Genomic DNA, 25074 nt, shown 5'->3' with positions numbered 1-25074 from the left:
TAAAATTAAAACAAATATACACAAAGACAATTATTTAAGACCTTTATTAACGGGTGCTTGCCGTTTGTTGATTTTTTTGAAAAAATCAAGTTGTAAACTTTTTATTACAAATTAAAAATGAGGTTCTTAAAAATCTCAACTTGACCAGATATGAAACAATTTAAAAACCTTTAAAGGTGTATTGAGAAAAACCAGGTTTTTTTTTTTTTTTTTTAAAAAACACGTTTGTCATTACCAAAAAGAGGCGTCTTTAGGTAAAAATAATAAAAACCCCATGCTGCATAGATAATGCAGATAGTTCTATTTATCTGGTCAGTGGGCAAAAAGCAAGCACTTAAGGTCTTCAGCTCCAATCTTTTGTTCATTTCTTATTGCTGGAATTTCATCTTCATTTCTTCGTGTTGGATGACTAAACTGAAAAAAAAATTAAAAATTAAAATAAAAAAAGATTATCTTGCACAATTGACTACAATGTTCTTGGTATACACCAAATTGCTCCAAATCACATCAGCTAAGTAGGGAAGGTATTAACAAATCTATTTCTTTATCCCAAGACACTGATCCAACAGGGGTGGGCAATGCTCTGTGACAAGAATGGCTACTGTGAGGCTCTGGATGACCTTTTGCCACCCAGAAAATAATAGAGGGGAAGAAACCAAAAGTATCACTGGCTGGAAATGACAATTCCAAAGCCAAACAGAGACAATTACATGCTTCTCAGTATCAACTAAAAAACTGAATGCAAACGAATCCCTTTAGAACTAATATAATGTCAAAACTGCCACTTTCCCCCAAAGAGACTATACTGCTCATCACCACGCAGGACATTAATTCTGGTAAGCTATCCCACCTCTTTTTGAAAATAAACACAGTGTAGTCATCATTCTTCTTAGGGTAAAGTTATAGCAAGACTTTCCTCAGCTTACTGGTGAAATCACAGACTTCATTCAGAACAGTTGACAAAAGGCTCTGATACTTGCCATGACCCAAACTGAGTATCTAGGTAATTTGAAGAGCACTGTGGCTGAAAGACATCCTAAATAACAATGGCTCATCTTACCTGATGAACTGGGATTTTTCACCACCCATGACTGCTCAGAGGCCAGAAGGGCACCTACACCTACTCACCCGGATGATGGTAGAGATGGTAAGCCGGCATTTACTCAGCCCCGCCCTGCTCAGCCTCGGGAGCGGACGAATTCTCAGCTGGTGGATCGGCTGCTTTTGTCTCTTTGCCATCTTGTGGTTTAGGGTTTTCTGGGCGTCTGCGTCGGTAATTGAAGTTGCGGCGGTACCGACGTTGAGGTGGCTGCTGACCTTGGGTCTCATCTCCTTGATTTTCCTTATCTTCCTCATTACCATCCTCTCTAGGCTGTCTTTGGCGAGGAGGACCCCTGGAATGAACATTGTGCAAAGGTGAAACGATAAATAAAACCTTCATTCTTTAACCCACCCACCAACGCTATGCTCTCCTCTCACTTGGGTCAGTCAACTAAACACTGTATCTGGCCTGTTTTCCAAAACTTGGTTCCTTTTCACAAGGCGAATGGGATGACTGTGCAAGGATTTGGAAGTGTAAATTAGAAGATGGGCATTTAAAACTGGTTTTAATGAACTAGCCAACTTTTATTCACAGTGTTAACTATTACAAAATTAATCCTGAAACTACTAGAAGTGGCACACCACCAGACACTTTGATGTCATTTTAAATGGGCTCCATGGTAACCAGGTTTGGGAACAAGTGCTACTAATCCTCTACAGATAGATGAGCACTTGCTAAAAAGGCAGGATATCAAAAAACAAAGAAAAGATGCTCTTTGTATATAAATCAAAACATACAGCAACCATTGGTCATTAAGGAAATGCAATTCAAAACAGACCACTTCATACCCACACCAAGATGGCCATAATCAAAAGATCAGAAAACCAGCAGTGTTGGTGAGGATGTGGATAAATTGGAACCCTCATACGTTGCTGGTGGGAAGGTAACAACAGTACAGCAGCTTTGGAGAACAGCCCGGCAATTCCTCAAAATATTAAAGAGTCACTATGTGACCCAGCAATTCCACTCAGAGGTCTATACACCCAAGAAAAGTATCCATTTCATGATTACCAATAACAAAAATGTACAATCCAAGTGCCCATTAGCTTACTAAAGAAGAAACAAAACAGGACATCCATGCAGTGGACCCTGATTTATCCATGAAAAGGCAGACTGGCAGTAGCCAGGAGCTGGGGTACAGGGAAATGAGTAACTGTTAATGGACACAAGGGTATTTTCCTGGCTCAGGGCAGGGGAAGGAGTGAAAACAAACGTCTGATAGTGGTAATGGTTGCATAATTGTGTGAATACTAAAATCCAGAGTTGTACACTTAGAAAAAAGTTCAAATTTACATTCTAGCAATATTATATTCAATAGCCGGAAATTAAAGATATCAGGACCAAAGAAAAGTATCAAGATTTCTATCATCAAGGGAAGATTAGAATTGCTTTTGCTGGTGACTATGTCAGAAAGCAGAGGTTTTCTTGGCCTTTCTTCCATCACAGCACCCCAGAAACATCAAGATTAGTAGCATGCCTTTTATACCTATTGGTCATCATGGGCTCCAACTAATTCCCCTCCCCCTTTCCTGAAACCTTTCCCTAGTTTTGGGACCTCATAGCCAGTCTTTGGCAAAACTCTTCTGGCTTTCCCCTGACAAGTGCGGCTGCTTCACCCCATCATTGTCGCTTCGAAGTCAATTTTCCCCTTTCTTTTTAAAACTCTGAGCTTTTCAAATCTTACGTTCCATTTACTATCCTTCTCCTGTTGTAGTTATCCAGACAACCCCAAATAACCTGAGCATTTAAATTCTTTACCTCCTATCCAGTTGTTTTCTATCTGGGTTCTCCCCATTTTAAGCATTGCACTCTCCAAACACTCCTTTTCCTATTCTCCTAGTTTAATTCCTTCCTGTTCTCCCATTCTTTATTTCCATTAGGGCTTATAACCCAGTGATCCTTATCACTTACTCTCTCTCTCATTCTCCGTTAATATTTTTCTCCCTTATTACCCAAGTATAAAGCCCACCATTAATTATGACCAATCCCAACCCCAGAATCTTCATTTGGATCAACAAATGCTGGACAAATTCAACCCTGCTCAATCTGAGCCTGTTGCTCAAAAATGGCTGGAAAATACAATCATGCTGGGTGGACCTAGTAACCATTATTCTATTACTTTATCTCCCCTTTCTCTTCTAGACATCATTTCACATCTTTGTCCCAAATTCCCCACACCTCTCACCTCTTCTCTTACCACCTCTCCCCCTCCTTCTGACTCCACTAGCACACCAGTGCCCACATACTCCGGCTTCTTACACACAACACACCCAGAGTTCTTAGCAAATGGTCCACCACTCACTTATGGACAAAATCCTATCTGAAGATAATTCTAATTCTAAGCAGTCACTTTCTACCAACTGTCTTCTGCTGCCATTTTTCAGCCTATGAATATGTCCAATTTCTCAAACAAAAATACTTTAACACCACTCCTCCCTTTTACTTTGTATCTAGCACTGTCAACTTGCCTATCCATTCAAATGAGACTATTAACGTCTAACTTAAAAGGCAAACAACAAAACTGAAGCACTCAACAACAAAAACTCCCATGCTTTTAAAGACACCAATGAAGCTAGGCCAAAAATGTAAGCAGCTTTATAGTGTAACACAAAGGTAAACCAAATTTTCTGCTGTTGGTACCCATGGATGTCATGTATAGACTGTCATGAGAGCCTATTTTAGACCAATTTTAAAAACACTGATTACTATAAAAAATGAGAGTTATATTACTTGCAATGTTTCAACAAGGTATCTCTGTCTAGGTTTAAAACTAGTTTGAACAATAGTTCAGTTCAGGATCAACAAAGCTCATCTGTCAGCATCAAAAATAATCTTCCCGGGGCGCCTGGGTGACTCAGTCGTTAAGCGTCTGCCTTCGGCTCAGGTCATGATCCCAGGGTCCTGGGATCGAGCCCCGCATCGCCTGCTTCTCCCTCTCCCACTCCCCCTGCTTGTGTTCCCTCTCTCGCTATGTCTCTGTCAAATAAATAAATAAAATCTTAAAAAAAAAAAAAACAATCTTCCCCACTCAACAGGGAAAACCCCACTGATCTCCAACATCCAGCACATGGCTAACACAATCTCCTCGTGGAGATTTTAATGAACCAGAGCTGAACTCCAGGCCATTTTCATGAAATAAAAACCCAGGACACAACACACATCACTGGAAACGAGAAAAGAATAAATCATAGACACTGGCTACTGCAAAACTCTCAATGCATATATACTGATATATACTGCAATCTCAGCTGGGTTCCTAGTTCCTAAAGCTTCACTGCTCTACCTTCCTTGAAGTATTTTGAACATGGGTGTGTGTGTCCAGAAACCTCTCTTACAAAGTCACAATGTATTTTGAAGACTTCCATATTGTATTTTGGATACTTTTATAGTACGGAATTTCTTAAAACTTATTTGGGTCTGTACATTTAAAGCTGTTACATAAGTGACCATCAGTTAAAAGAATTATTACTGTACTGCCTTAAGTATACAACCCATTAGTTTTAGGGATTACATCTGGAGACTCAATGCTTTAGTAAAAAGACTCCTAAAAGAAATAGCTGTTAACACCATTATATCCATCCACTGTGGCACAGACTGGGTATATATTGCCTCAAATATACCAAACGTTTATATACTAAACATGTCTGGCTCATGTAACTCTTCTCTAGTTACTACTTTATTGGAGTGATTTCATTCTACAACTTAAGGGTGACCAAAAAAACCTAAACTGAGAAGTGATTAAATGGAAAATTATGCCATCTCAGAGGTGACACTATAGATTCTTTCTTCATTTATGATTAAGGTGCAATTCACATACTCCTAATGCTTTAAAGGCAATGCTTACCTTTACCTTTCTCCCACCCAATGAAGCAGGTGTTTAACATATAACACAGGTTTAACTATTCCCTTACCTGTTCAAGACAGAAAAACTGAAATTCCATAATCTCATGGGGGGGGGGCGGGGGGAGAACCCACAACTGTATATAAAGTAGACCTCATCTATACAAGCGGTTTTTAACCAGTAACAGCAAAGAACACATTCTCAAAGATAACTGACTTCGGATTCACCTCTTTGGCATCTGACAAAAGAAAATGTTAAGTGTTAACAAATAAAATGACTCCAAAAGGCTACAAGAGAAGCATGATGCTGCTGAGTCCTAACATATGCTTGAGAAATTTAATACAAACCATACCTGCGGAATCGTGGTCTATAACCCCGATACATATTCTGTCTCACTGGTCTACCTTGTTCTCCTGCACCCTGGTTGTCAGCACCCTGAAAAGACAATCAAGCTGACTGAATCGGTAACAGTAAAAACCCAATCAGACAAATCCAAAGTCTGCATACAGGAGTTAAAAAAATAAATAAACCAATCATCTGGTAACTATAATTATACTATAATCTTTCAGAAATCAAAAATGCTTCTCGTTAGATTAATTGCTCCAATGTAGGGGAAGACACCCAGAAAATGCTTAAAATGCAGTCCCATTTAAAGTTATCGCATGCTGTTGATTCTTTTACTTTTCGGTGAAAACTTACTTCCATCACTTCTCCCTGCACAGGAGGGTTGGAATACTGTGGTCGACGCCCATAGGGTCTCCGCATGTAGTAAGGTGGGAACCGTCGCCTGCGGTAGGGCCGGCGCTGTTGGGCCTGGCCTTCGGGAGCACTTTCCGATCCCTCGTTCTTTTCCCCACTCTCACTATTCTGGTAATTCTGCTGGTAATTGCGTGGAGGACCCCTGCGACGTGGATAGCGTCTATAATGGTTACGATCTGCTGCATATTTACTGCCTTGCACTGGAACTCCACCAGGGCCTGTCACATTTGCTGCCTCCGCACCCTACAAAAGCCATCATATATTGACAGTGACAACAGAATTAAGTACACTTAATAAAATTTACACAAAACAAATAAAAAAGGGTCTAAGTGGCCAGGGGTGCATAGAAATGATTAAATATCAGTTCCTCACTGTTCTGAAGAGATTGCCCTCTAACTGCAGCCAGCACATTAGGCTTGATGCACCTGTGTTCATGTGGTCACCTGACCCATCCATCCACATTAGAGCCACCATCCTAATGGATGAGATCTCCAAAATATTTCCATACTGAAGTCAAACCTTTACACAAAAAGCATCCTCACCTTTTCTCCTTCAACAACATCAAACTCCACAGTCTCTCCATCTCCTACACTGCGAAGGTACTTCCTGGGGTTATTCTTCTTTATGGCAGTCTAGTAATATCACATTCCAAAAATAGATTAACAGGGGAGAATAATGTGCTTTTTCATTCAAAATGTACCAGAGTCAATATTATTTTAGCTTGGATATACACTTAAAATTAGCTTTAAATAGACCAAACCGTCAATAAATTTAGGAAAACAGGGACCAATGCTACCCCCAACCTCAACCAAAATGCTCTAATCTTACAAGGCCCCAGCATTTTCCAAACTAAAACAAGTAATTTAACACTCAAGATACAACAATATGTATTTTTTAAAAATGCCTTTTGCAAAAGCATCATATGTAGCTTTAAACAAAACGAGGATATCCATCTATCCCCCAAAGACTGCACTTAATAGAAGCTAGCCCCACACAGGGCCAGTTTAGATGACAGGCGAGTTTAGTTTTGCATGCTTCAAAGTTGACCAAACCAACTTTGTCCCTGTATTAACCATATCAAACTCAATTACAAATGTCAACCAAAATCCCTTCCAACTGGTCTGTGATAATACTTCAGTGGAAATGCAATTCACATGTATTGACTATGCGCCACTCTTTACATTATCTGACCACATGGGATAGTCGGTTATTACCTCCTCAGAATACAATAAATCTCACATTGTTACTTATTCTCTAGACTGCTACAACTAAGTAAAAGGGGAAGAATAACACCTCACGTTTGGGTGTAATACAATAAAGTTCATGCATTACCGAATCAATCTCATTATGACAATGATGTGAGGTATTATTACTCCTTTTTTACAAATAAACAGGCTTTAAAAAGTTACGTGACTTGCCCAAGGTCACACAGCTTAAGTGGCACAATATGGACTTTTCTAAATCCAGGTCTTGGGACTCCAAATCCCATGTTCATTCTACTACATCACAGCAGTATCCATTACAGGATCACTCATGCATTTCCATTCCATAGGAGGCAGGACAACCAACAAAGCTGAAGCCAATTAAGCTAAGTTGCCCAGAACTGCAGTCTCCTTGATACACTAAGACCTGAGCATCCAAAGTCCCAAGAAACAACTAAATGTTGAACCACTTCCAAAATAAAGAGGAAAGCATATTGGTGACACCTGTGGGTCAGTACCAAGTGGGTGACATGCATTCAGCCAAATAATTGATCTCATCTGTCATCTAAACTGTCACAAAGTTTTCATACCTTCCATATATAGCCAACTCTCAATTACCTGCAGTCATAGGGGATAGCAGAAGTATGGATAATTACAATCTCAAAACATATTTTGGTCAGCATCTTCAGAACACCCCAATCTCCCCAAACCTTTTTGTGCTGCTGACAAATAACAAGACTGACCTGCCTTGCTGTGTCTTGTTCCTAAATGTGCATATTCCTTTGAACATGCAGAAGTAAGGAACACAAAGGAGTTGGCATGCAATTTTATAAAACATTTGTTTTAAAAATAACACTGAGCAGTCCTATATTTATATTTAGGATTAATTTTTTCAAGTTCATTTTTTTTAAAAAGTAATCTATATAACCCAACATGGGGCTTAAACCCATGACCCCGAGATCAAGAGTCTCACACTCTTCCTACTGAGCCAGCCAGGTGTACATATGTTTAGAATTTAAATGTTCCCATACTTATATATTTTACCCTGGGATTTTCTGATAATGTTTTTGGACATACTAGAAATTGATCTGGCTCCCTTGATTGCCACTGAATGCTGTATATATAGGACACCTCAGAAAGCGACAAAGCACCGACCTCAGATAGACCTTCCTAAGAAAAGTATGCTGCCATCCAAGCTCACACCTGCCTGAATAACAGTGTGAGTGTGAAAACTGTATCTTTTGACGTCTGGATAAAAAGTACAAAAGAGTGGTTAAAAAGTTCTGAGAGTGATTTTCAAGGTAAGATATTACAAGTCTTGGTGAAAAAACTGCAGTGCACACAACTACACATACACAACTGTGTTCTTCCTATCCAATGCACACCTGTGAGGATAATGAAGTCCAAGGGAGCCCATGAGATACTTAAGTTTGAAATATCAGTGTTTACACGGTAGTGGCTTGCTTTAATAAAAGTAATGCTTAATGCTCACTTTCCAAAATATTTTTCTTAAATGCACCTGTGAAGTTCAGCATATGGCACCTAATCCCATGTTAGTTTTTTCCTCTTAAAACACTGAAGCCGATCTAATTATTTAATGAGTAATTACCAACTTTGTCACATTGCCTTTTCACTCAATCCTAAACTAGTGAGGATTTATAAATTTTCCAAGCCAACCAAAATTCTCACAGATAATTCCCATTCAAGGTGCTTTAGAATAAACAGAAGGACATAGGCTAACTTTGCTGGTGTTCTAGCATTTACTTCAAATTTATATGTTTTGCACCTGAGTCCTATTTTCCCTGATTATTGTGATTTGTCCTTACCAGAGAGGTAAAACCTGACAGTGCTTGAAAAACACCCCACCAAAGTTTCTGTGTATTTATAGCAAAATTAGTTCAAGTTTAGGTTAATGGAGATTTTTTCTTCCTCTGAAATTGGGTTTCAAAATTTGGTATGAGTTGAGCACATTTCCTCATTTAAAAAAGCTAGAGCTATTAACAAAATACCCATTTGAAACACCTGTTTTAATTAAGTAAACCGCCATTATAATGTTTCAATGTATACATTTAAGCATGCTTCCACTGTTCCTGTGGGAGCTAAACTGTTTGCTGGTTGGATATAATAACCTTTTTGCAAGGAACAATAGTTGAGAAAACATCCACCCCTTTCTTTCTTCTCATAACCCTTAAAACTAGGACTGTAAACATTCACACGAGCACTCACCTGGTGTACAAATACATCTTCCTTGGTGTCATTCCTGCAAGACAGAACCAAGTTGAACAAGTCAGTAAATGGAATACATTTCATGTTGCCAAGGTTAAGAGTAATAAGTGTGGTTCTTTGTGCATTTCCCCCCTATTTTTCCTATTGTTAAAGACTTTCTGACTACCAACCAGCCACCAGGAAATATAAAGAGGAAACCTAGTTTTTGTTTCGTTTTTCTTGAGGAAGCAGTTGCCAACAGTTGTAAACCTCACTACCTGCAGAAAGATTAAAAAGTCTGTGACCTACTAAGCCATTAAGGCTATTAAGAGGGTTTAAGTGACTAGCAACTATCACTCCTTATGATCCTACCAAACATTAACAACTTTCCAGCATACACCACTCTTACTCCATCCATGTGGCAACAAGCACTGTACTGGAGAATTAAGGAGGTGAAGATGAGACAGCTTCCTACTAGCACACACACCCCTGCACTTCGTATCAGAAACCATTTTATAGCAATCATTAAATATCTAGTCAAACTGTACGAAAGAAATATGGTTGAAAATATCTGTTTTACAACTTTAAAAGTAGTGTTAAAGGAGGAAACATTTGCCTTAAGTCTTAAAGAAGTTTACTGGAAAATGAGAAAGATGTTCCAGAGGTAGACAGAAAGGAGGTCATAGACCTGGGTAAAGCAGGAACTAGCAAATTCAATGCAAGCAGACTCCAAACTGGTTGAAGCATGAGGAATATGGTTGTGGGTGGGGGAGGATAAAGAATAGGGGCTCAACGATCACCACGTAGGCAGAGGAGGTACCAAAGGCTTTTGAGCAAATATGGCATAACATCAGATATTAAAATTTGGTGGCTATTAGGGAAATTTCAATACAAGAGGAGCCCAGTTAGTTCTAATAACTACTCTAGAAGCCCAGACCAGGACTGATGGAAGCCTAAATTAAAAGGGGCTATGTGTAAGGGAATGTATTTGAGGATTCTCTTTCTTAGGGTAAAAATGGAATGGGAGAATGAGCGCATTTTAGCTAGGACATTAGGGTTAAGATGATGATACTATATAAGCAAAAACCACAGGAGTTGAAACCATTTTCCAGACCTTTTTCGACCTCCTCTGCCCTCTTCATTTTGTCCAGCAGGTCAGAGAGAGAATGGGCTCAATAAGAGTTCTAATGTTTAATGACAGAAGGAACAAAGGTTGCAATGAACTAGACTGACTGCCTTACTGACTGCTGGCTCCTTACTGAACTGTGGAGCAGCAAATGCGCCAAAGAATCCACATAGCTTGGATTATCGTTAACATGAGAACATTTCTTTTATGAGAACAGAATTTTAAATCTTCAAAAGAAAAATCTACAAACACCCAGAATACTGCAAAAGCTACTCAAGGCAACTAATTAAAAACTGACCTTTACAAGTTAGTTAAATACTAGGAAACCTAGGGAATTAATGGTTGCCATAATGGCTATCTGTCAAATAGGTCCACAGGTACCCCACAAAGTTCACAGCCATCACTATTAAATTCTCATCTCCAACACTGGGATTGAATTCCAAACCCTGAGGCCCTAAGAAGTACAACAAAAATCTGGCAGAGGAGGAAAGGTGGTTAAAGTCTAGAACAGGAACTCTCAACAGGGGCAGTGCTGACCACCACAGGCCGTTTAAAGTTGTTCCAAAGATGGGCACTATTTGCCATAATTGGGGTGAAGGATATCAGGCTTGCTGGAGGACTAGGTAAAGAATTATTTGGTATCCTAGTGGACTTTCATGTAAGTACATTTATTATAACTTGAGTTTTGAATGTGGTATTTTACAGTTTTAATATGCCATTAAATTTACTAAAAATGCAACTTCCACGGACAGAAATTTTTTTAAATTTTTAATTTTATTTATTTTTGAGAGAGAATGACAGAGAGAGAATGAGAGGGGTGAGGGTCAGAGGGAGAAGCAGACTCCCCGCTAAGCAGGGAGCCCGATGTGGGACTCTATCCCAGGACTCGAGGATCATGACCTGAGCCGAAGGCAGTTGCTTAACCAACTGAGCCACCCAGGCGCCCAAGAAATTTTCATTTATTGATAATGCCACTTGTGTATCTGAGTAGCCAACACATTTCTTTTATCAGTTGGTCTCTGTGGTAGCACTATCCATGTCTTCTAATATAGTTGCAAACAGCTATGTACGTATACACTATACACTACAATAAAAAGAAACACAACTATAGTTATCTATAAATTTTACTTTAAGGTCGTAAAAGGAATTAGAAAATTTACTCTTTAGTAGTTAGAACAATTTTTTTTAAGATTTTTATTTGAGATAGTGAGAGAACACAAGCAGGGGGAAAGGGAGAAGCAGGCTCCCTGCTCAGCAGGGAGCCCGATGTGGGGCTCCATCCCAGGACCCTGGGATCACAACCTGAGCCCAAGGCAGATGCCCAACCAACTGAGCCACCCAGGCGTCCCTAGAACAATCTTCTTAAAAACAGTACAAGGTAGGCAATACACACAATGAATCCCCTGAAAGACAGCTTAAGATGTTCTGTGGATACAAAGATATGTAGAAACCAATAAAAGGTTCATTAACGATGTGCCAGACAATAACACTCGTTTACAGTGTTGACAACCAACCAACCTATTAGGGAATTAACGTGGCCAAAGCGTATCTTGATTTTAAGAAAAAACTTGACGACCACTCAAAGAAATTCAGTTTTAGCCTAGATAGAACAACTATAGTCTGGATGCATTAAATCAATCTAGTTACAATTTAAGTGACTATGCAGAAATTCAAGGTACTGCTAAAAGGAAACCCAATTTTTAGTCTTCATTCCACTATTAACAGCTGTGCAACCTTGGAAAGCTGTCTCATCTGCAAAATTGGATACAACAGCTTACCTTACTGAGGATTTAAGTTCCAGATACTGTTCCAAATGCTTTAACTATACATACCATTCAATCCTCACACAATCCTGAGGTTAACACTATCATAACCCTCTCTACACATTAGGAAAATGAAGTATGTGTTCATCTGCTCAGTGGTATAATTTGATTCCACAGGCCCTGATCTCTACTATGTTAAAAACTCAAAAAGGACCAGTTTGGAAATCCTCACATTTTTAGCTCTTGAGGCAGCTTACAGCAATATGGTCTCTCCATTTTTTGGAGGACAACAAAGGGCAAGCACCCCTACATCCTCACCTTCATTACACAGCTATTTGATTTAATGAGACCAAGGTTCTGCTACGTATCTCTTTCCCCCATGTAAAAATAAAAAGCATTTTGGGCTCACAAGCCATATAAAAACAGCTGCTGAGTAGTAATTTCTTGACCCTTATCTATAGGAATACTGAAGAAAAATGAATGCTCATGGCTACTAGAGATATTACTGAAGAGGGAGAAACAGCAATTAAAATAGGCTGACCAGGGTACCTAGGTGACTCAGTCACTTAAGTGTCTGCCTTTAGCTCAGGTCATTATCCCAGGGTCCTGGGATTGATCCCATGTGGGGTTTTCTGCCCAGTGGGGAATCTGCTTCTCCTTCTCCCTCTGCCCCTCCCCCCTGCTCGAGCTCTCTCAAATAAATAAAATCTTAATAAAATAAGCTGAAAAAAAATAAAATAAAATAAGCCGATCAAAATGGATCATCAGGAAGTGTATTTTAAACCTTTAGCTACTAGGATGCACCTGGGTGGCTCAGTCAGTTAAGTGTCTGCCTTCAGCTTAGGTCATGATCTCAGGGTCCTGGGATGGAGCCCTGCGTCGGGCTCTCTCCTCAGCAGGGAGTCCGCTTCTCCCTCTCCTTCTGTACCCTCTCTTGCTCTCAATCAAATAAAATCTTAAAAAAAAAAACTAAAAACACAAAACAAAACAAAAAACCCTTCAGCTATTACTAATGTAGTAAGGAAGAATAGAAACATCCCTAGTACCGCACCTTACCTTTTGTGGTATATGCTGAGAACCAAGAGATATACTTCTAACTTTACCATACTTTACTGAGGGTGGAGAATCATGGACAGGGCAGACTAGTATAGTAATTAAGTAAGCTAGCTAGCTAGGGGTGCCTGGGTGGCTCAGTCGGTTATGTGTCCAACTCCTGGTTTTGGCTCAGGTTGTGATCTCAGGGTCATGAGATCCAGTCCCATGTTGGGCTCTGCTGCTGAGCATGGAGTCTGCTTAAGATTCTCTTTCCCTTCTCCCTGTCCCCCTCCCCCCACCCCAAAACTAAACAAATAAATCTTTAAAAAGCAGCTAGCTAGCTAGGGACTGTGCTAAGCACCAGTAATAAAAATAAGACATGGCCTATCCTCAAATATTTCAACCTAGACGCCACCACCTCTGATCCAATGCAGCAGCTGAATAATCAAAAACTGTTTTCCACGTATTGTAGTATGTTAAGTCCCACTGATCAGAGAGGAGGAAGAGCAAAGAGCAGGCAGTACATGTATAGAGCAGTGGTTCAGCGTTCCCTCCTAGAACCACAGGAGCCGAGGTTAATCCTGGCTATCCCCATTACTGCCCACCCCATCTGGGGCCAGCTGCCTTATTTGGACAATGGGGATGAAACAACACTTACCTAAAGACCACACTATAATTAAACCCAAGCCCATCCACACTGCTGCCACTTGAGACATTTTATTGGCAGCCCAGTGCCTAGTACTGCTGTCCAAAAGAAGTAAAACCCAAGTTCGATACAGGTTTGCCCTGTTATCTGAAAGTTCACTTGATACCACTTCACTTTCATGAGAAGTTTCACAGGAATGCACTACTTTTGGATAGCATGGGGAAATCTATATCTAGGTTTATTTTCTAGTAGCCACAATAAAAAAAGTAAAAGCAGGTAAAATTAGTTTTACCATTTAAACATGAACAATATAAAAAACTGAAGTATTTTCTTTTTTCATACTAAGCCTTCATAATCTGCTCTATATTTTACACTTCTGAAAAGTAGGTTCACAAACGCAAGCTGTTCATAAGAAAGTGGTTCAAAACAAACACTAAATTGGGTATCAGTTTTAAAATTCAAGTTAAAAAAAAATTCTGTTTCTCAGATGCAAGAACCATGTTTCCATACAAATCTAATGGTTACTGTACTGGACAGCACAGGCCCACAATATTCCAACAGTGTCACTCCACACACCACAGTCCTCCTGTTTTCCTGCACTCAGGTGTACGCTTTCTGCTGTATTCTTCTACTCTACTTGTTAAGTGCATTATTTATACTAAAAATTTTTCATAAAAACTCCACCTCTCAGGTTTTCTCACCTAACTAGTAATATTGTCCTTATTCAGCAAATGAGGACACAGTATAGACTTCAAGGAAAAAAGAATCATAGCGGAAGGCTGAAGAAAAAAAGTAACGAGTTACCATGTGAAGTTTGGAAAATGCTAAAGAAAAAAGAAATCCTGCTAGGATCTACAAAGAGAAGTCTCTTCAAAGTTCCTAATGTAGTACAATGAAGGTAAAAAAGTGTAGCCAACACTAAACTCCTATACTACTAAATTTATCCAGATTAAAGTGTCTCAAAATGTCCTAAAATTTTAGGAAACCTTTTTTTGCCAAACCATAGCATTGCCTTAAGTGAAACCTAACATATAAGCTCACCTACCCATAACTAAATGCTCTTATCCTATTATCTTGTTGCAGAACCACACCAAGCCCTTTTAACAGCTTAAATTGCCCAACTGCAAATTATTAATTCTAAGTCATAAAGACCCCTAGGATTTAGCATCCATATATACTCCATAACCCAAAGCCTCCAGACACCAATTCCCAAGTTCTGCACATGGCCATAATAAACGCTACTTACATCTTTTTACTTGTTTTCTATTAAACACTTCTTATGGCCAGCAGGCACACTATTTCCCACATCACTTTCTATCATTCTGCCTCAGTGAGCTGGACTGTAGAGGTTTCCAAAGGGCTAAGACCGAAGGGTGGAAAACAGCAATAAAAGCCCCAATACTTGGAAAACAGAAGGTAAGTAAGCCAGTTCTCTACTCCAGATTTCAAGATGAAAAGCTTTTACATATCAGTGACTTGGTGAACAAGGATGACTTTTGGCCAACTTAAGATCAGTAGCTAACACAACCAGCATGCAAATTAATCCTAAAGTGCCTTGTATGGAAGTCATTGTCTGAAGAGCCTCAGTTCTGAAATCAAAACAAAAACAACCCCTACCAACAACCAATAACGGTGCTTTTCAAAACTGCCAATGATACACCATGACTTGGGAACTACTTAGGTATCATTTTTTTATGCTTCCACCCACCCATCCTTCCTTAATAGCACACTACCAAGTCTTACCTAGTGCCACAGCATTTAGTCAATTATGTTATAGACCATCCATGCCTTTTATGATTTAGAGATAACCTTACCATTTGTGATCAAGTTCAGTCTCTTTTTAATAGTCCAGGAAGACTTGGCAATCACTCTCCGACAGGTCTACAAATTTTTAAAACTAAGACCCAGAGAGTAAATATTTTAGGCCATGTCTGTCACATACTCTTATTTACACAACCCTTAAAAAGAAAATCCATTCTTAGCTTGCAGGTCATACGAAGACAAAATTAAAAGATTCAAGAGCGAGATAAGGGTCAAAGGCTCTCTCCTTTAATCCCTCAATTGCATCCCAGCATTAGCTATATGAAGCAAGTCCTTTTAATTTGTAAAGCCAATCTGCACACTAAACTCTATTACAGCACTACCTAACTACACGTAATAGGCAGTGCAAAAAGCAAAGTTTTTCAAATCTGGGGAACTTTCAGCACACAGGAGTTCCAGTGACCGCTAGGTATCATTTAGGAAAAGTCTTTTGATGGCTAAGAATAGCCACCCTAAAAAATTATCTGTAACTGTGGACACCAACCAAATTGAAGAGGACCAGGGCCTATTTTCAGGGACAGTGTAACAGCAGCTAGTGAACAAACTTCCAAGGCAGAAAATGGGAGTTCAAACCTTAGCTCTGCCACTTTCCATGCTTCCCGAGGCAAGTTACTCAACTTCTCTGTGCCTCAGTATAGTATTGACACCTCAAAGATTTTGAGGATTAAATGGCCTAGTTCATGTAAAGCATTTACAATAATGTCTGGTGTAAGCGTTTGAGAAACATTAGCTACTTTTTTATGTGTCACCACTGTGTCAAGGAAGTCATCTTCATCAGTTACATACACAGGGAATCCCCAAAAGACAGACTAAATCTGACAGCCACAACTAAATATTTTTCCTGAAGATAACTAAACCCTTCCGTGGCCTAGTTTATTATACCTCTTCTTGGACCATGCGTAATAAACTCAAATGCACAGGCCAGGCAGGAAGAGCAGGCAGGCAGGGAGGTCAACAACAGGAGAAAACCATACCTGACAGACTGTGGTAAATAAAGAGAATGTATGCCCCATTGAAAGGTGGCAATAATACTCGTGGCCATCTGATTTTATTTACATGGGACTTTAGGTCTCAAAGCTAAAATTCAGATCCTAAAAGATGGTAATCTGAACATTTTGGAGATTATCTCCCCAATTTGAAACAGCAGCAATTCATTCCAATTCTAAGACACTGTGTTAACCAAACAAAACATCTGGGGGTAGATTCAGTTAGTAGGTCACCAGCCTACGTCCTCTGCCCTATTGGATTCTCTTTGCTCCAAATTCCTTGCCCACCCCAAAACTCTACAATGATTGATTAAGCATTTTCAAGTACTCTGGAGAACAGAGAAGTATTCCTATGTGATCACTATGAAAGACACATGTCCCGATGAAAAACTGTTAAAACTGTTACTAATTCATGCCAACTTTTCACGATATTTGACGAGCATGGATTAATCCTCAACAGAAAGAAGCAAAAGACAAAATCGGGTTTCCAGACTTAAAAAGCAGAGAACCAAACCCTGAAACCACTGACCCCTGTGGCATCCTTCTAATGACATCTTCCAACAGTTTTGAGTGAAGCTTTTCATAATAAAATGAAATGGGAGGGGTGTTAATAAACCCCTCTAGTCACATAATCCAATTACTGTTTTCAAGACACACCATACTGAAGGACTAACCATGAATTTCTCAGAATTCTCAGATTCTGTAGCCAAAATGTTTGAGGCTCTAAAAGCTCTACACTTTTACTTAGCACCTTTTACCCAAGAAAACCAACAGAAGAAAATCCTTTAAGAAACAATTCTGATAAGGCTACATTACTTTCACGGGTTTAAGTAATTTGATCAATATATTTACAACAAAAATATGTTTCTTTAAAATCAAAGTTTACATAAAAATTATCTTCTATTTTCATTACAAAAATCTTAAGAACCAGAATATAATTCACAGAACTCCAAGGTTATAATTATAGTCACAGCAATCATCTCAAACACTACATCCTCTCCTTTCTACAGAAGCAGCATGTGTGCGCTTCCCCCCAGGCCCCCACCAAGAGCCAAGCGCCTACACACCCAACCAACTTGCAAACTACCAGACTATAGTTTTTTAAGACCCACATTTTCCCTTAATCAAGGCAAACCTCTCCTGGACTTAATTGCAGTCACATTTTACAGTGACTTGAAAATCTTAGAATCATCGAAATAACCAGTTTAGAAACACAAAGCACATTTAAACCAGTTAACTTGACAAAATAGTTGAGGTTAGGACAGTCCAAAGGATCATCAAGTCAATTTACATTTAACTTGCCCTGGAGGACTACCAATAGGGTTGATTCCAAGTTGGAAAAGAGACAGTCAAGGAATGGCATCTCGTAAAATAATTTAGAATATGTACATAAACTACTTTTAGATTATCAATTCACTTCAAAAATCGTAACCTCTGTCCATTTAACAAAATGCAGCAAAACATAAGGCACATGGTACAATATCTAAAGCACACACAAACTACAATCTTAGCACAGAAAAGCTGCAAATTACAGTCCCTTCTAATGTATACACCAGCATTACATTGGGTAAAGGATTAAAGGCAGTGTTTTTCAAAGTATGGCCCACCAGACATAATCACCTGGAATTCTTGTTAAAAATGTACCCCGTACCCAATGAATCCAGGCTGGGAAGAACTCAGAAAATTGTATTTTTTAACAACCTTCCAGGATAATAAGCCTACTTTAATTTGAAAACTATTGGTTTAAGGGTTAGGACAGTAAGAAAAGTCAGAGGGAAATGCTAACATTCAGAGATCAACTAAGAAGTGGTCAAATATAAGCACCCACGCATTCCCTTCCTTCATCACTAGTAACCCATTATTAAAAAACTGATGAAAAATGTAACCTTGGCATGTCACAAAAGCAGTGTAAGAGTAGATGGAAAATTCCCAAAGATTTTGGAAGAAACAATGTTTCCCCACAATTGAAAACGTGGAAAACAGACCATCAAATGCTTACAATCTCTTCTGCTTTGAACATTTCCACAATACTTTACAGTTGAGTAATGAAAGGGTTTCATCAGCCAATTATGTATGTCTTTAAGCTTGATCTTGCCCACTTGGTTTCTTGCAGTAGTGTCCATTTCACATGCATTCAGCATTATTTCTAACTCTTAGGTGTTCTTTTAAAACATCTGGTTGTTTAATGCCTTCTAAAGTAAGAATTTAAGAAAACACCAAGATGACACTATCCTACCTGTAAGGCCAATATGCTATGAGCACACATCATGCTCTACACCCATATGCAACTGCACTAGTAGCCTTGCTTGGCAGCCATCTTGAAAATGATGCCCGGCTCACAAGGGAGACCATGAAGAGTACAGTGTGTAACACCGCACGTTACCATTACTATTGCTACAAACGATTCTAAGGACTAATCCTAAAGATGGGGACAAAAAAGTATGAGGAATAAAAACTGAGAAAGAGAAAAGGGCAATTTCTTCCAGATGTTACTACAGGAATAAAAACTACTGTAATCTTAATGGGAAATTTATCCAAAGCATTCAAGACAGCATACATTGAAACGTTAAACAAAGGCGCTCTAACCTTAACAGTCAAGATGACAAATCTTGCACTGCCAAATCTTGTTACCTCTAAAGGTTAACGTGTTAGAAATAACCTATATATACACTTATCGGTACGTCACATCACGTTTTTCATTACCAATTTCAATAACGTATAAAAGAGTGACAAGGATAAAAATGCGCCTGAGTATGAGACTAGGTCCCAGTTTCCTCAGTTTGCCCTGTTAAGAGTTGGCTCACTCACTGCACTTGCCTTTTAAATTGCTCCATACTTAAAATGCCTATCAAATTGGTTTTAGATTAATATTTAGCTGCAAAACAAAGACCATCTCTACAGATTGTCTAAATTCCTAATCCCTTCAGTCTTCAAGGAAAGCAAAATCTCACTACCAAGAAGTAGCAAGCTACACATGCTTACACCCTTCCAAGTCCGCAGAGCCTACCCACGGAGCAGAGCATGCAAAAGATAGCACGGAGACTACGGTGGCGGTCATCTCACCTGTTGATGAAACCATATCCGTTTCTTACATTGAACCATTTTACTGTTCCCAAAACCTTCGTTGCTGGAGAAAAAACAAAACAAAACACAGAAACACAAAAAACCCACGATTACCACACGTCCTTTCTTAAACCCGCCACGCTTGGGTATCCGGCCCCGCGCGCGCTCCGCCGCGGCCCACGACCACCTGACAGCCTTTCTCCTCCGAGGCCGCGCGCGGGCCCCACAGCACACGTGGGTGGGCTCGGGGCGGCGGAGGCCCGCAGGCAGGCCCGGGGCGCGGAGCCGGCGGGCGGGCGCGGCTGCTGGGCGGGGAGCACGTGAGGGAACGGGAAGCGCCCGGCCCACTTGGGCCTGCGTAGGCGGCGCGGCCCGCCGCGCCCTCAGGGTACACGCGGAAGGGAGCGGGCTTGGGGGACGGAACAACAGCGTGCGGGGCTGAGCGCACGCGGCCGCCGGGGAGGGGAGGGACCCCGCCGCACACGCGGTCGGCGGCGCGCGGCCGCCCGGGGGGGGGAGGGGCGCGCGACCGCGCGGGGTCCGCAAGGGGCGCGGGAGGCGGCGCGCGCGCGCGCGCGCTAGCCGGGCACGCGGACCGGGGCGGGCCGGCGTCCGCGAGGGCGCGAGTGGTGGGGGGGAGTTGGGGGAGGGGCGGCCGCGCGCCGCCGAGTCGGTCCCCGGCGGCCGCGCGCCCGCCGGCTCGCCCCGCTTCGGGTAACGGTTCCGCCGCCAGGCTTCCCTACGGCCCCACCCCCGTCCCCGTCCGGCCCTCACCGATGACCTTCTTGTCCCCGCCGGCAGGCGCCGCCGATGTGAGGCCGCCCGGGCCGCCGCTCCCTGCGCCGCTGCCCGTGGTGCCGGGCTTGGTGTCGGCAGCGCTGAGGGCGGGGGCGGCGGGGGGGGCGGCGGGCGGCTGCTGGGTCTCGGCCTCGCTGCTCATGGTTGCGGTGATGGTGACTGGGGCCGGCTGCGGCAGCTGCGGCTCCTCCCGGGGTGTGATGGTAACTAGGCCGGCGGCGGCGGTGGGGCTGCTCAGGGCTCTCTGGGGTCCGCTCTCCGCTCCCGCTACCGATCGAACTAGCGAGAATGGCGGGACGGGCGGGATAAGCCCTGCGATCGACCCGCCCCAAGCATCGTTCGCTGGCCAGCGGTGCTGTCAATCTCACCACCTGACCCCGATTCCTGGCCTCTATTGGCTAATACTTTATCACTCCTCCACTCTCATTGGCTCTTAGGCGGCTAATTCGGCCGACCTACAACCGTTCCTGCCTCCGCCGCCGCCATAGAGACCGGAACTAGAATTAGAGTAGAGGCACCACGAGAACCATAGAGTACCCGAGAGGACGGGCAGAGTGAACGTGACTTTCACGAGGCTGCAACGCGGGCGAGCAGGCGGGCCCCACGTTCAGGGTTAGGTCCTGGCCGAAGGAAGGGGGCCGCCAAACGCCTGACCCGGGGGTTTGAAAGAGGACCCGACACCTTAGCCTCATGTGGAGGGAAGGCCTCCCTCTCCCTGTTTTAAATGTGGTCCTTGTGACCTTAGACTGCGGATTGAGCCGTGTTTTCTATGATGGCTGTGTACTCAGCACAGCGAGGGTTTCTGGAACAGACTTAAACGTATGCATTCAAAGAGCGTCCGTTTTGGCAGAGCAGTCACCTTGGAGGGACCACGCAGTCCGTCAGACCGCCCCTGCTCAGCATATTTAGGGCGGAGGGCGGTGGTGTACTCCACGGGGACCTGCCTTCTGAACCATCTTACCAGGCAAAGAACTGTCTCGATAAGTAGTCACGTCTTTCTATATTGGCCACAAATCAGATTTAATTTCAGTCCACGTTTGAGCAAGCTGGGCATTTTCCTTGCATTTTATCCGTACAACACCCATGTGAAATAGGGATTACTATCCTTATCTCACAAACGATTTATAATTGAGGCTGCCACCTGATGTAGCTGAAGTCCTCCACCTTCATTCGTTCTTTATTAAGGGTCTACTATCTGCTGGTTCACGACTCAGTTTCTGCCTTAAATTCAGTCTAGGGATGAAGGCAGAAATTTAAATACCCCAAACTCCAAACACTCCAGCTTTGCAGAAGCACAAAGCATTTTGGGAGTGGAGGTGGGAAGAAGGTGGAGTTGCTGACTCCAGGCACTAGGTTTATGCAAAAGCCTAGAGGCAAGGAGACGGGGTCTGGGGGAAATAGAAGTAGTCTAGTTAGACTAGAATGAAGACCTTGGGTTAGAGGTAGGCAGGTTCAAATTAGGAACATTTTATTTGAAATTATCCTAAGGGCAACACTGAGAAGGGTAATTTTAGAACTGTAAGTAGGGAGTGGCAAAATTTTTTTTTAATGGCTACTAAGTATGGGGCGCCTGGGTGGCTCAGGTCATGATCCCAGGGTCCTGGGATGGAGCCCCCTCATCAGGCTCCCTGCTCAGCAGGAAGTCTGCTTCTCCCTCTCCCACTCGCCCTGCTTGTGTTCCCTCTCTCGCTGTGTCTCTGTCAAATAAATAAAATCTTAAAAAAAAAAAAAAGGCTACTGAGTGGAGAAGGGGCTGTAGAGGGACAAAATGGAAGTAGACAGTAGGCCAGTGCAGTATCATCTAGACTGTAAATTCCACCTCCTAAAGGCTTCCCTGAATCAGTCCTAAAAATCTCTAAATGTCAAACCAGAGTCTCTCATTCCTACTTCCGTGACACTAAGTATAGGCAATCATCTATTGCTTACAGCAGGGTAGGCAAACATTTTCTCTAAGGGCCAGATAGCAAATATTTTAAGCTTTGCAGGCCACACGATTCTGTCTCAACTGCTCAACCTTAGAGCCTGAAAGCAGCCAGACAATAAACAAGTGCACCTGTGTTCCAAAAAAACTTTATTTGTGGACACTGAAATTCGAATTTCGTATTTTTACATATCACAAAATATTCTTTTGTTTCAACTATTTAAACATTTAAAAAACATTCTTATTCTTAGCTTATGAGCCACTGAAAAACAGGGAGTGTGGTCTGACCTGCCAACCAGTTTGCTGACCCCTCACTTTAGAGCACTGCTGTGACCTCCTAGCCACTCTCTACCTCTTTCTTCCTCTAAGATTCTCCACCACAATATCCAGAGTGTTCTGAAAACATCTATCTGATCATGACAGTCTTATTACTACTGCCCTTAGGTTTGTCCAAATTCCTTATTGTGGTTTACAGGACTCTGTAGGACTTCTCCAAACTTACCTCTGACACTTCTTTCACATTCCTCATTCAACCTTCCAGGTGATATTTGAGCCATTGCTTCCTTTGAGCTATCACATACTATTCCTTCTACATATAACTCTTCCTTTCTCCCTTCTTCTCTTTTGACTGCTTAACTCTTCATCCTTTGGGTCTTGCCTCAGATGTTACCTTGTTAGGAGACCCTCCTATCCTAACACACTCCTTTGCATTAAATCTTCCTCTCCTCAGACTGAGTTCCTGAAGCATCTGGACTAGTACCTGACACATAGTATCTTAATAATTTTGTTCTATGAATAACATGGTACAGAAAATGGACTGGAGAAGGTACTGACAGCAGAGAGGTTGTCTGGGCAACTGCACCAGTAATCCAGGTGAAAAAGGCTTGCAGCAGTAATGTGTATGGACAGAATAGGCAGATTCTAGAGCTGCTATTCAGCTGTTCCAGCTCCAGATAACTTTTGACTGTTAAAAAGAAAATGTTTCCTCAAAAGGCAGTTCTGCCAACACTGGGGACATTTAAAAGTGTGCCCTATAGGTTTGAGACCTTTTCCCCAAAGTGGACACTTAGAACAATGGGAGCAGCACCTCTGAATAAATGAGCAACCTTTGCTATCTAACTGCTTTGAAGGGGCTTCTCAAACAGAAATATCAATTCTGGAACATTTGTCTTTAAAATGTTACTTAAAAGTATCATTACTTACCCAGTTATTTCATAAGTTCCCTTCATGCTCAAGGAGCAGAAAGATGAGTTATTTAAGAAATGAGTTTCCATACCCCTGCAGAGATGGCACTGAGGCACTAAAGGATAAATAGTTCCCGCCACAGTTCAACCCCTGCGCCAAGGTGGGAGCTTTCCACCCCAGTTTTCCTAGCCCCTGCCACAGTGCCCAGCATGGTGACCAGTTTAGACAACTCCAGGGCCACCCGTAAGTGATATGAAACGCAAGGTTCATTCCAAGAATCTCCTTTGCAAAATAATGTTCACCTTGTCCTCCATCTCTAATTGACTCTGGCCCAAGAACATAGTTCCTCTTCCTAGAAAGCCCCCAATCTGTCAATACTTACCTCAAATGTTACCTCTTCCTTTCATGCTACCCCCCTCCCCCACAGCATACCATTGTACATACCATTCATGCAACAGGTATTTCTTGAGCACTTACTAGATACTTACCTTTTCTAGGTGCTGGGGGGCATAGCAACAAAACAAAACAACAAAACCGAATTTCCTGCCTTCCTACTAAGGGCTCACATTCTAATACCACACTGAATTGAAATGGGCCTATCTCCTGTACGTCACAAGCACGGGCCACATCCTACTCATCTTGCAGCTCCTGTGCCCAGGACAGAGACTGGCCTAGAATGCAGGTGCCAAGTGTAACTGAATTCAAATGAATGGCCCATCACGTCAGCTCAGGATCTGAGCTGCTCCTCCTCCTTCCTCTCTCTCTATATAATTCCACCTTGTCTAGTTATTTAAAGATCTCTCCTCCACTAGGTCAGTCCTTTCTTCACTTTGTCCCTGAACCCTGTTTACTTAACTATAGGAAGTTGCAAATATCTATATTGTAGAGCCCTTATATATCTCACCAGCTCCCTGTACTCCAATACACTGAAATGGCACTTTTAACCAGGTTCTATTCTGTCACAGAATTCAGCTCTGTGCTACCTCTCTGCCACTGCCAGGAGGTATGAGTCATCCCTGCCCATAAGCCAAGAGGGAAAAAGTAGGAATGGCATGGAAATGGCCTCATGAAAGGAACACCAGGGAACTCTCTTTACCTCTTTAACATTATGCTCGGTGGGATCTTTCTGTGTTGGGCTATGTCCTTTCAAGATAAGCATTTTCCAAGGCATGTTACTGTTTACAAGTTGCTTTCATATCCATTTGCTTATTTGACCCTTTCAACAATGCTATGAAGTAGATAGGTATTATTATCCCCACTTTACAGATGAGAAAACCGAGGCTCTGAAAGGGGAAGATAATTTCTCAAAACCTCTACTGTTTAAAAAATGACCCAATATTGAAACCAAGATTTTTGAGTAAATTATTCCCACTTCATCATGATTGAGTAGACACATTCTACCAAATGGTCTCCAATCCAAAAATATCCCACCTTAGTGACCCTTACCCCACAGGTTCCAGAACCAACCACACATAACCTACTGGGAACATCCTTGGAATAAATTGTGCTTATAGCCCTGGGGCTTTGCCTTCTTTGCCCAATCAGCTGGAACCCAAGAGGGGACGGCTACAATTGCTTGCAAGTCTGAGGCATCACCTAACCACGGTGACGGTTTGGCTCT

At 41.8% G+C, this 25074-nt stretch overlaps 1 protein-coding gene across 4 annotated transcripts; it reads right to left on the bottom strand.

Moving 5' to 3' along the window:
- Positions 1–26: 26 nt before the first annotated feature.
- On the bottom strand, positions 27–20637 carry YBX1 (Y-box binding protein 1). 4 transcript variants are annotated; one of them, XM_035727013.1, is made up of 9 exons: positions 20324–20637; positions 19550–19613; positions 9131–9164; positions 6245–6334; positions 5643–5945; positions 5296–5378; positions 5171–5181; positions 1129–1394; positions 27–414 (listed from the first exon to the last, which is right to left on the bottom strand). In XM_035727013.1, the coding sequence occupies exons 1-9, from the start codon at positions 20487–20489 to the stop codon at positions 313–315; spliced, it is 1119 nt and encodes a 372-aa protein (XP_035582906.1). In that variant the 5' UTR covers positions 20490–20637; the 3' UTR covers positions 27–312. The 4 variants fall into 4 exon arrangements, with proteins under 4 accessions (XP_035582906.1, XP_035582908.1, XP_035582907.1 ...); XM_035727015.1 differs by lacking the exon at positions 5171–5181; XM_035727014.1 differs by lacking the exon at positions 6245–6334.
- Positions 20638–25074: the final 4437 nt, after the last annotated feature.

This window comes from Zalophus californianus, chromosome 4 (genome assembly GCF_009762305.2).
Source record: "Zalophus californianus isolate mZalCal1 chromosome 4, mZalCal1.pri.v2, whole genome shotgun sequence".
Lineage (NCBI taxonomy): Eukaryota > Metazoa > Chordata > Mammalia > Carnivora > Otariidae > Zalophus > Zalophus californianus.
Note: the sequence above shows the minus strand (reverse complement) of the source record. Positions and strands in the feature narration are given on the sequence as shown.

Coding starts and splice junctions, on each gene's coding strand:
- YBX1 (XM_035727013.1), bottom strand. CDS start 20,489: ATGAGCAGCGAGGCCGAGACCCAGCAGCCGCCCGCCGCCCCCCCCGCC. Junction 5,946..6,244: donor ATGTTGTTGAAGGAGAAAAG/GTGAGGATGCTT, acceptor TGGCTTTTGTAG/GGTGCGGAGGCAGCAAATGT. Junction 5,379..5,642: donor TGCAGGGAGAAGTGATGGAA/GTAAGTTTTCAC, acceptor TTGTCTTTTCAG/GGTGCTGACAACCAGGGTGC.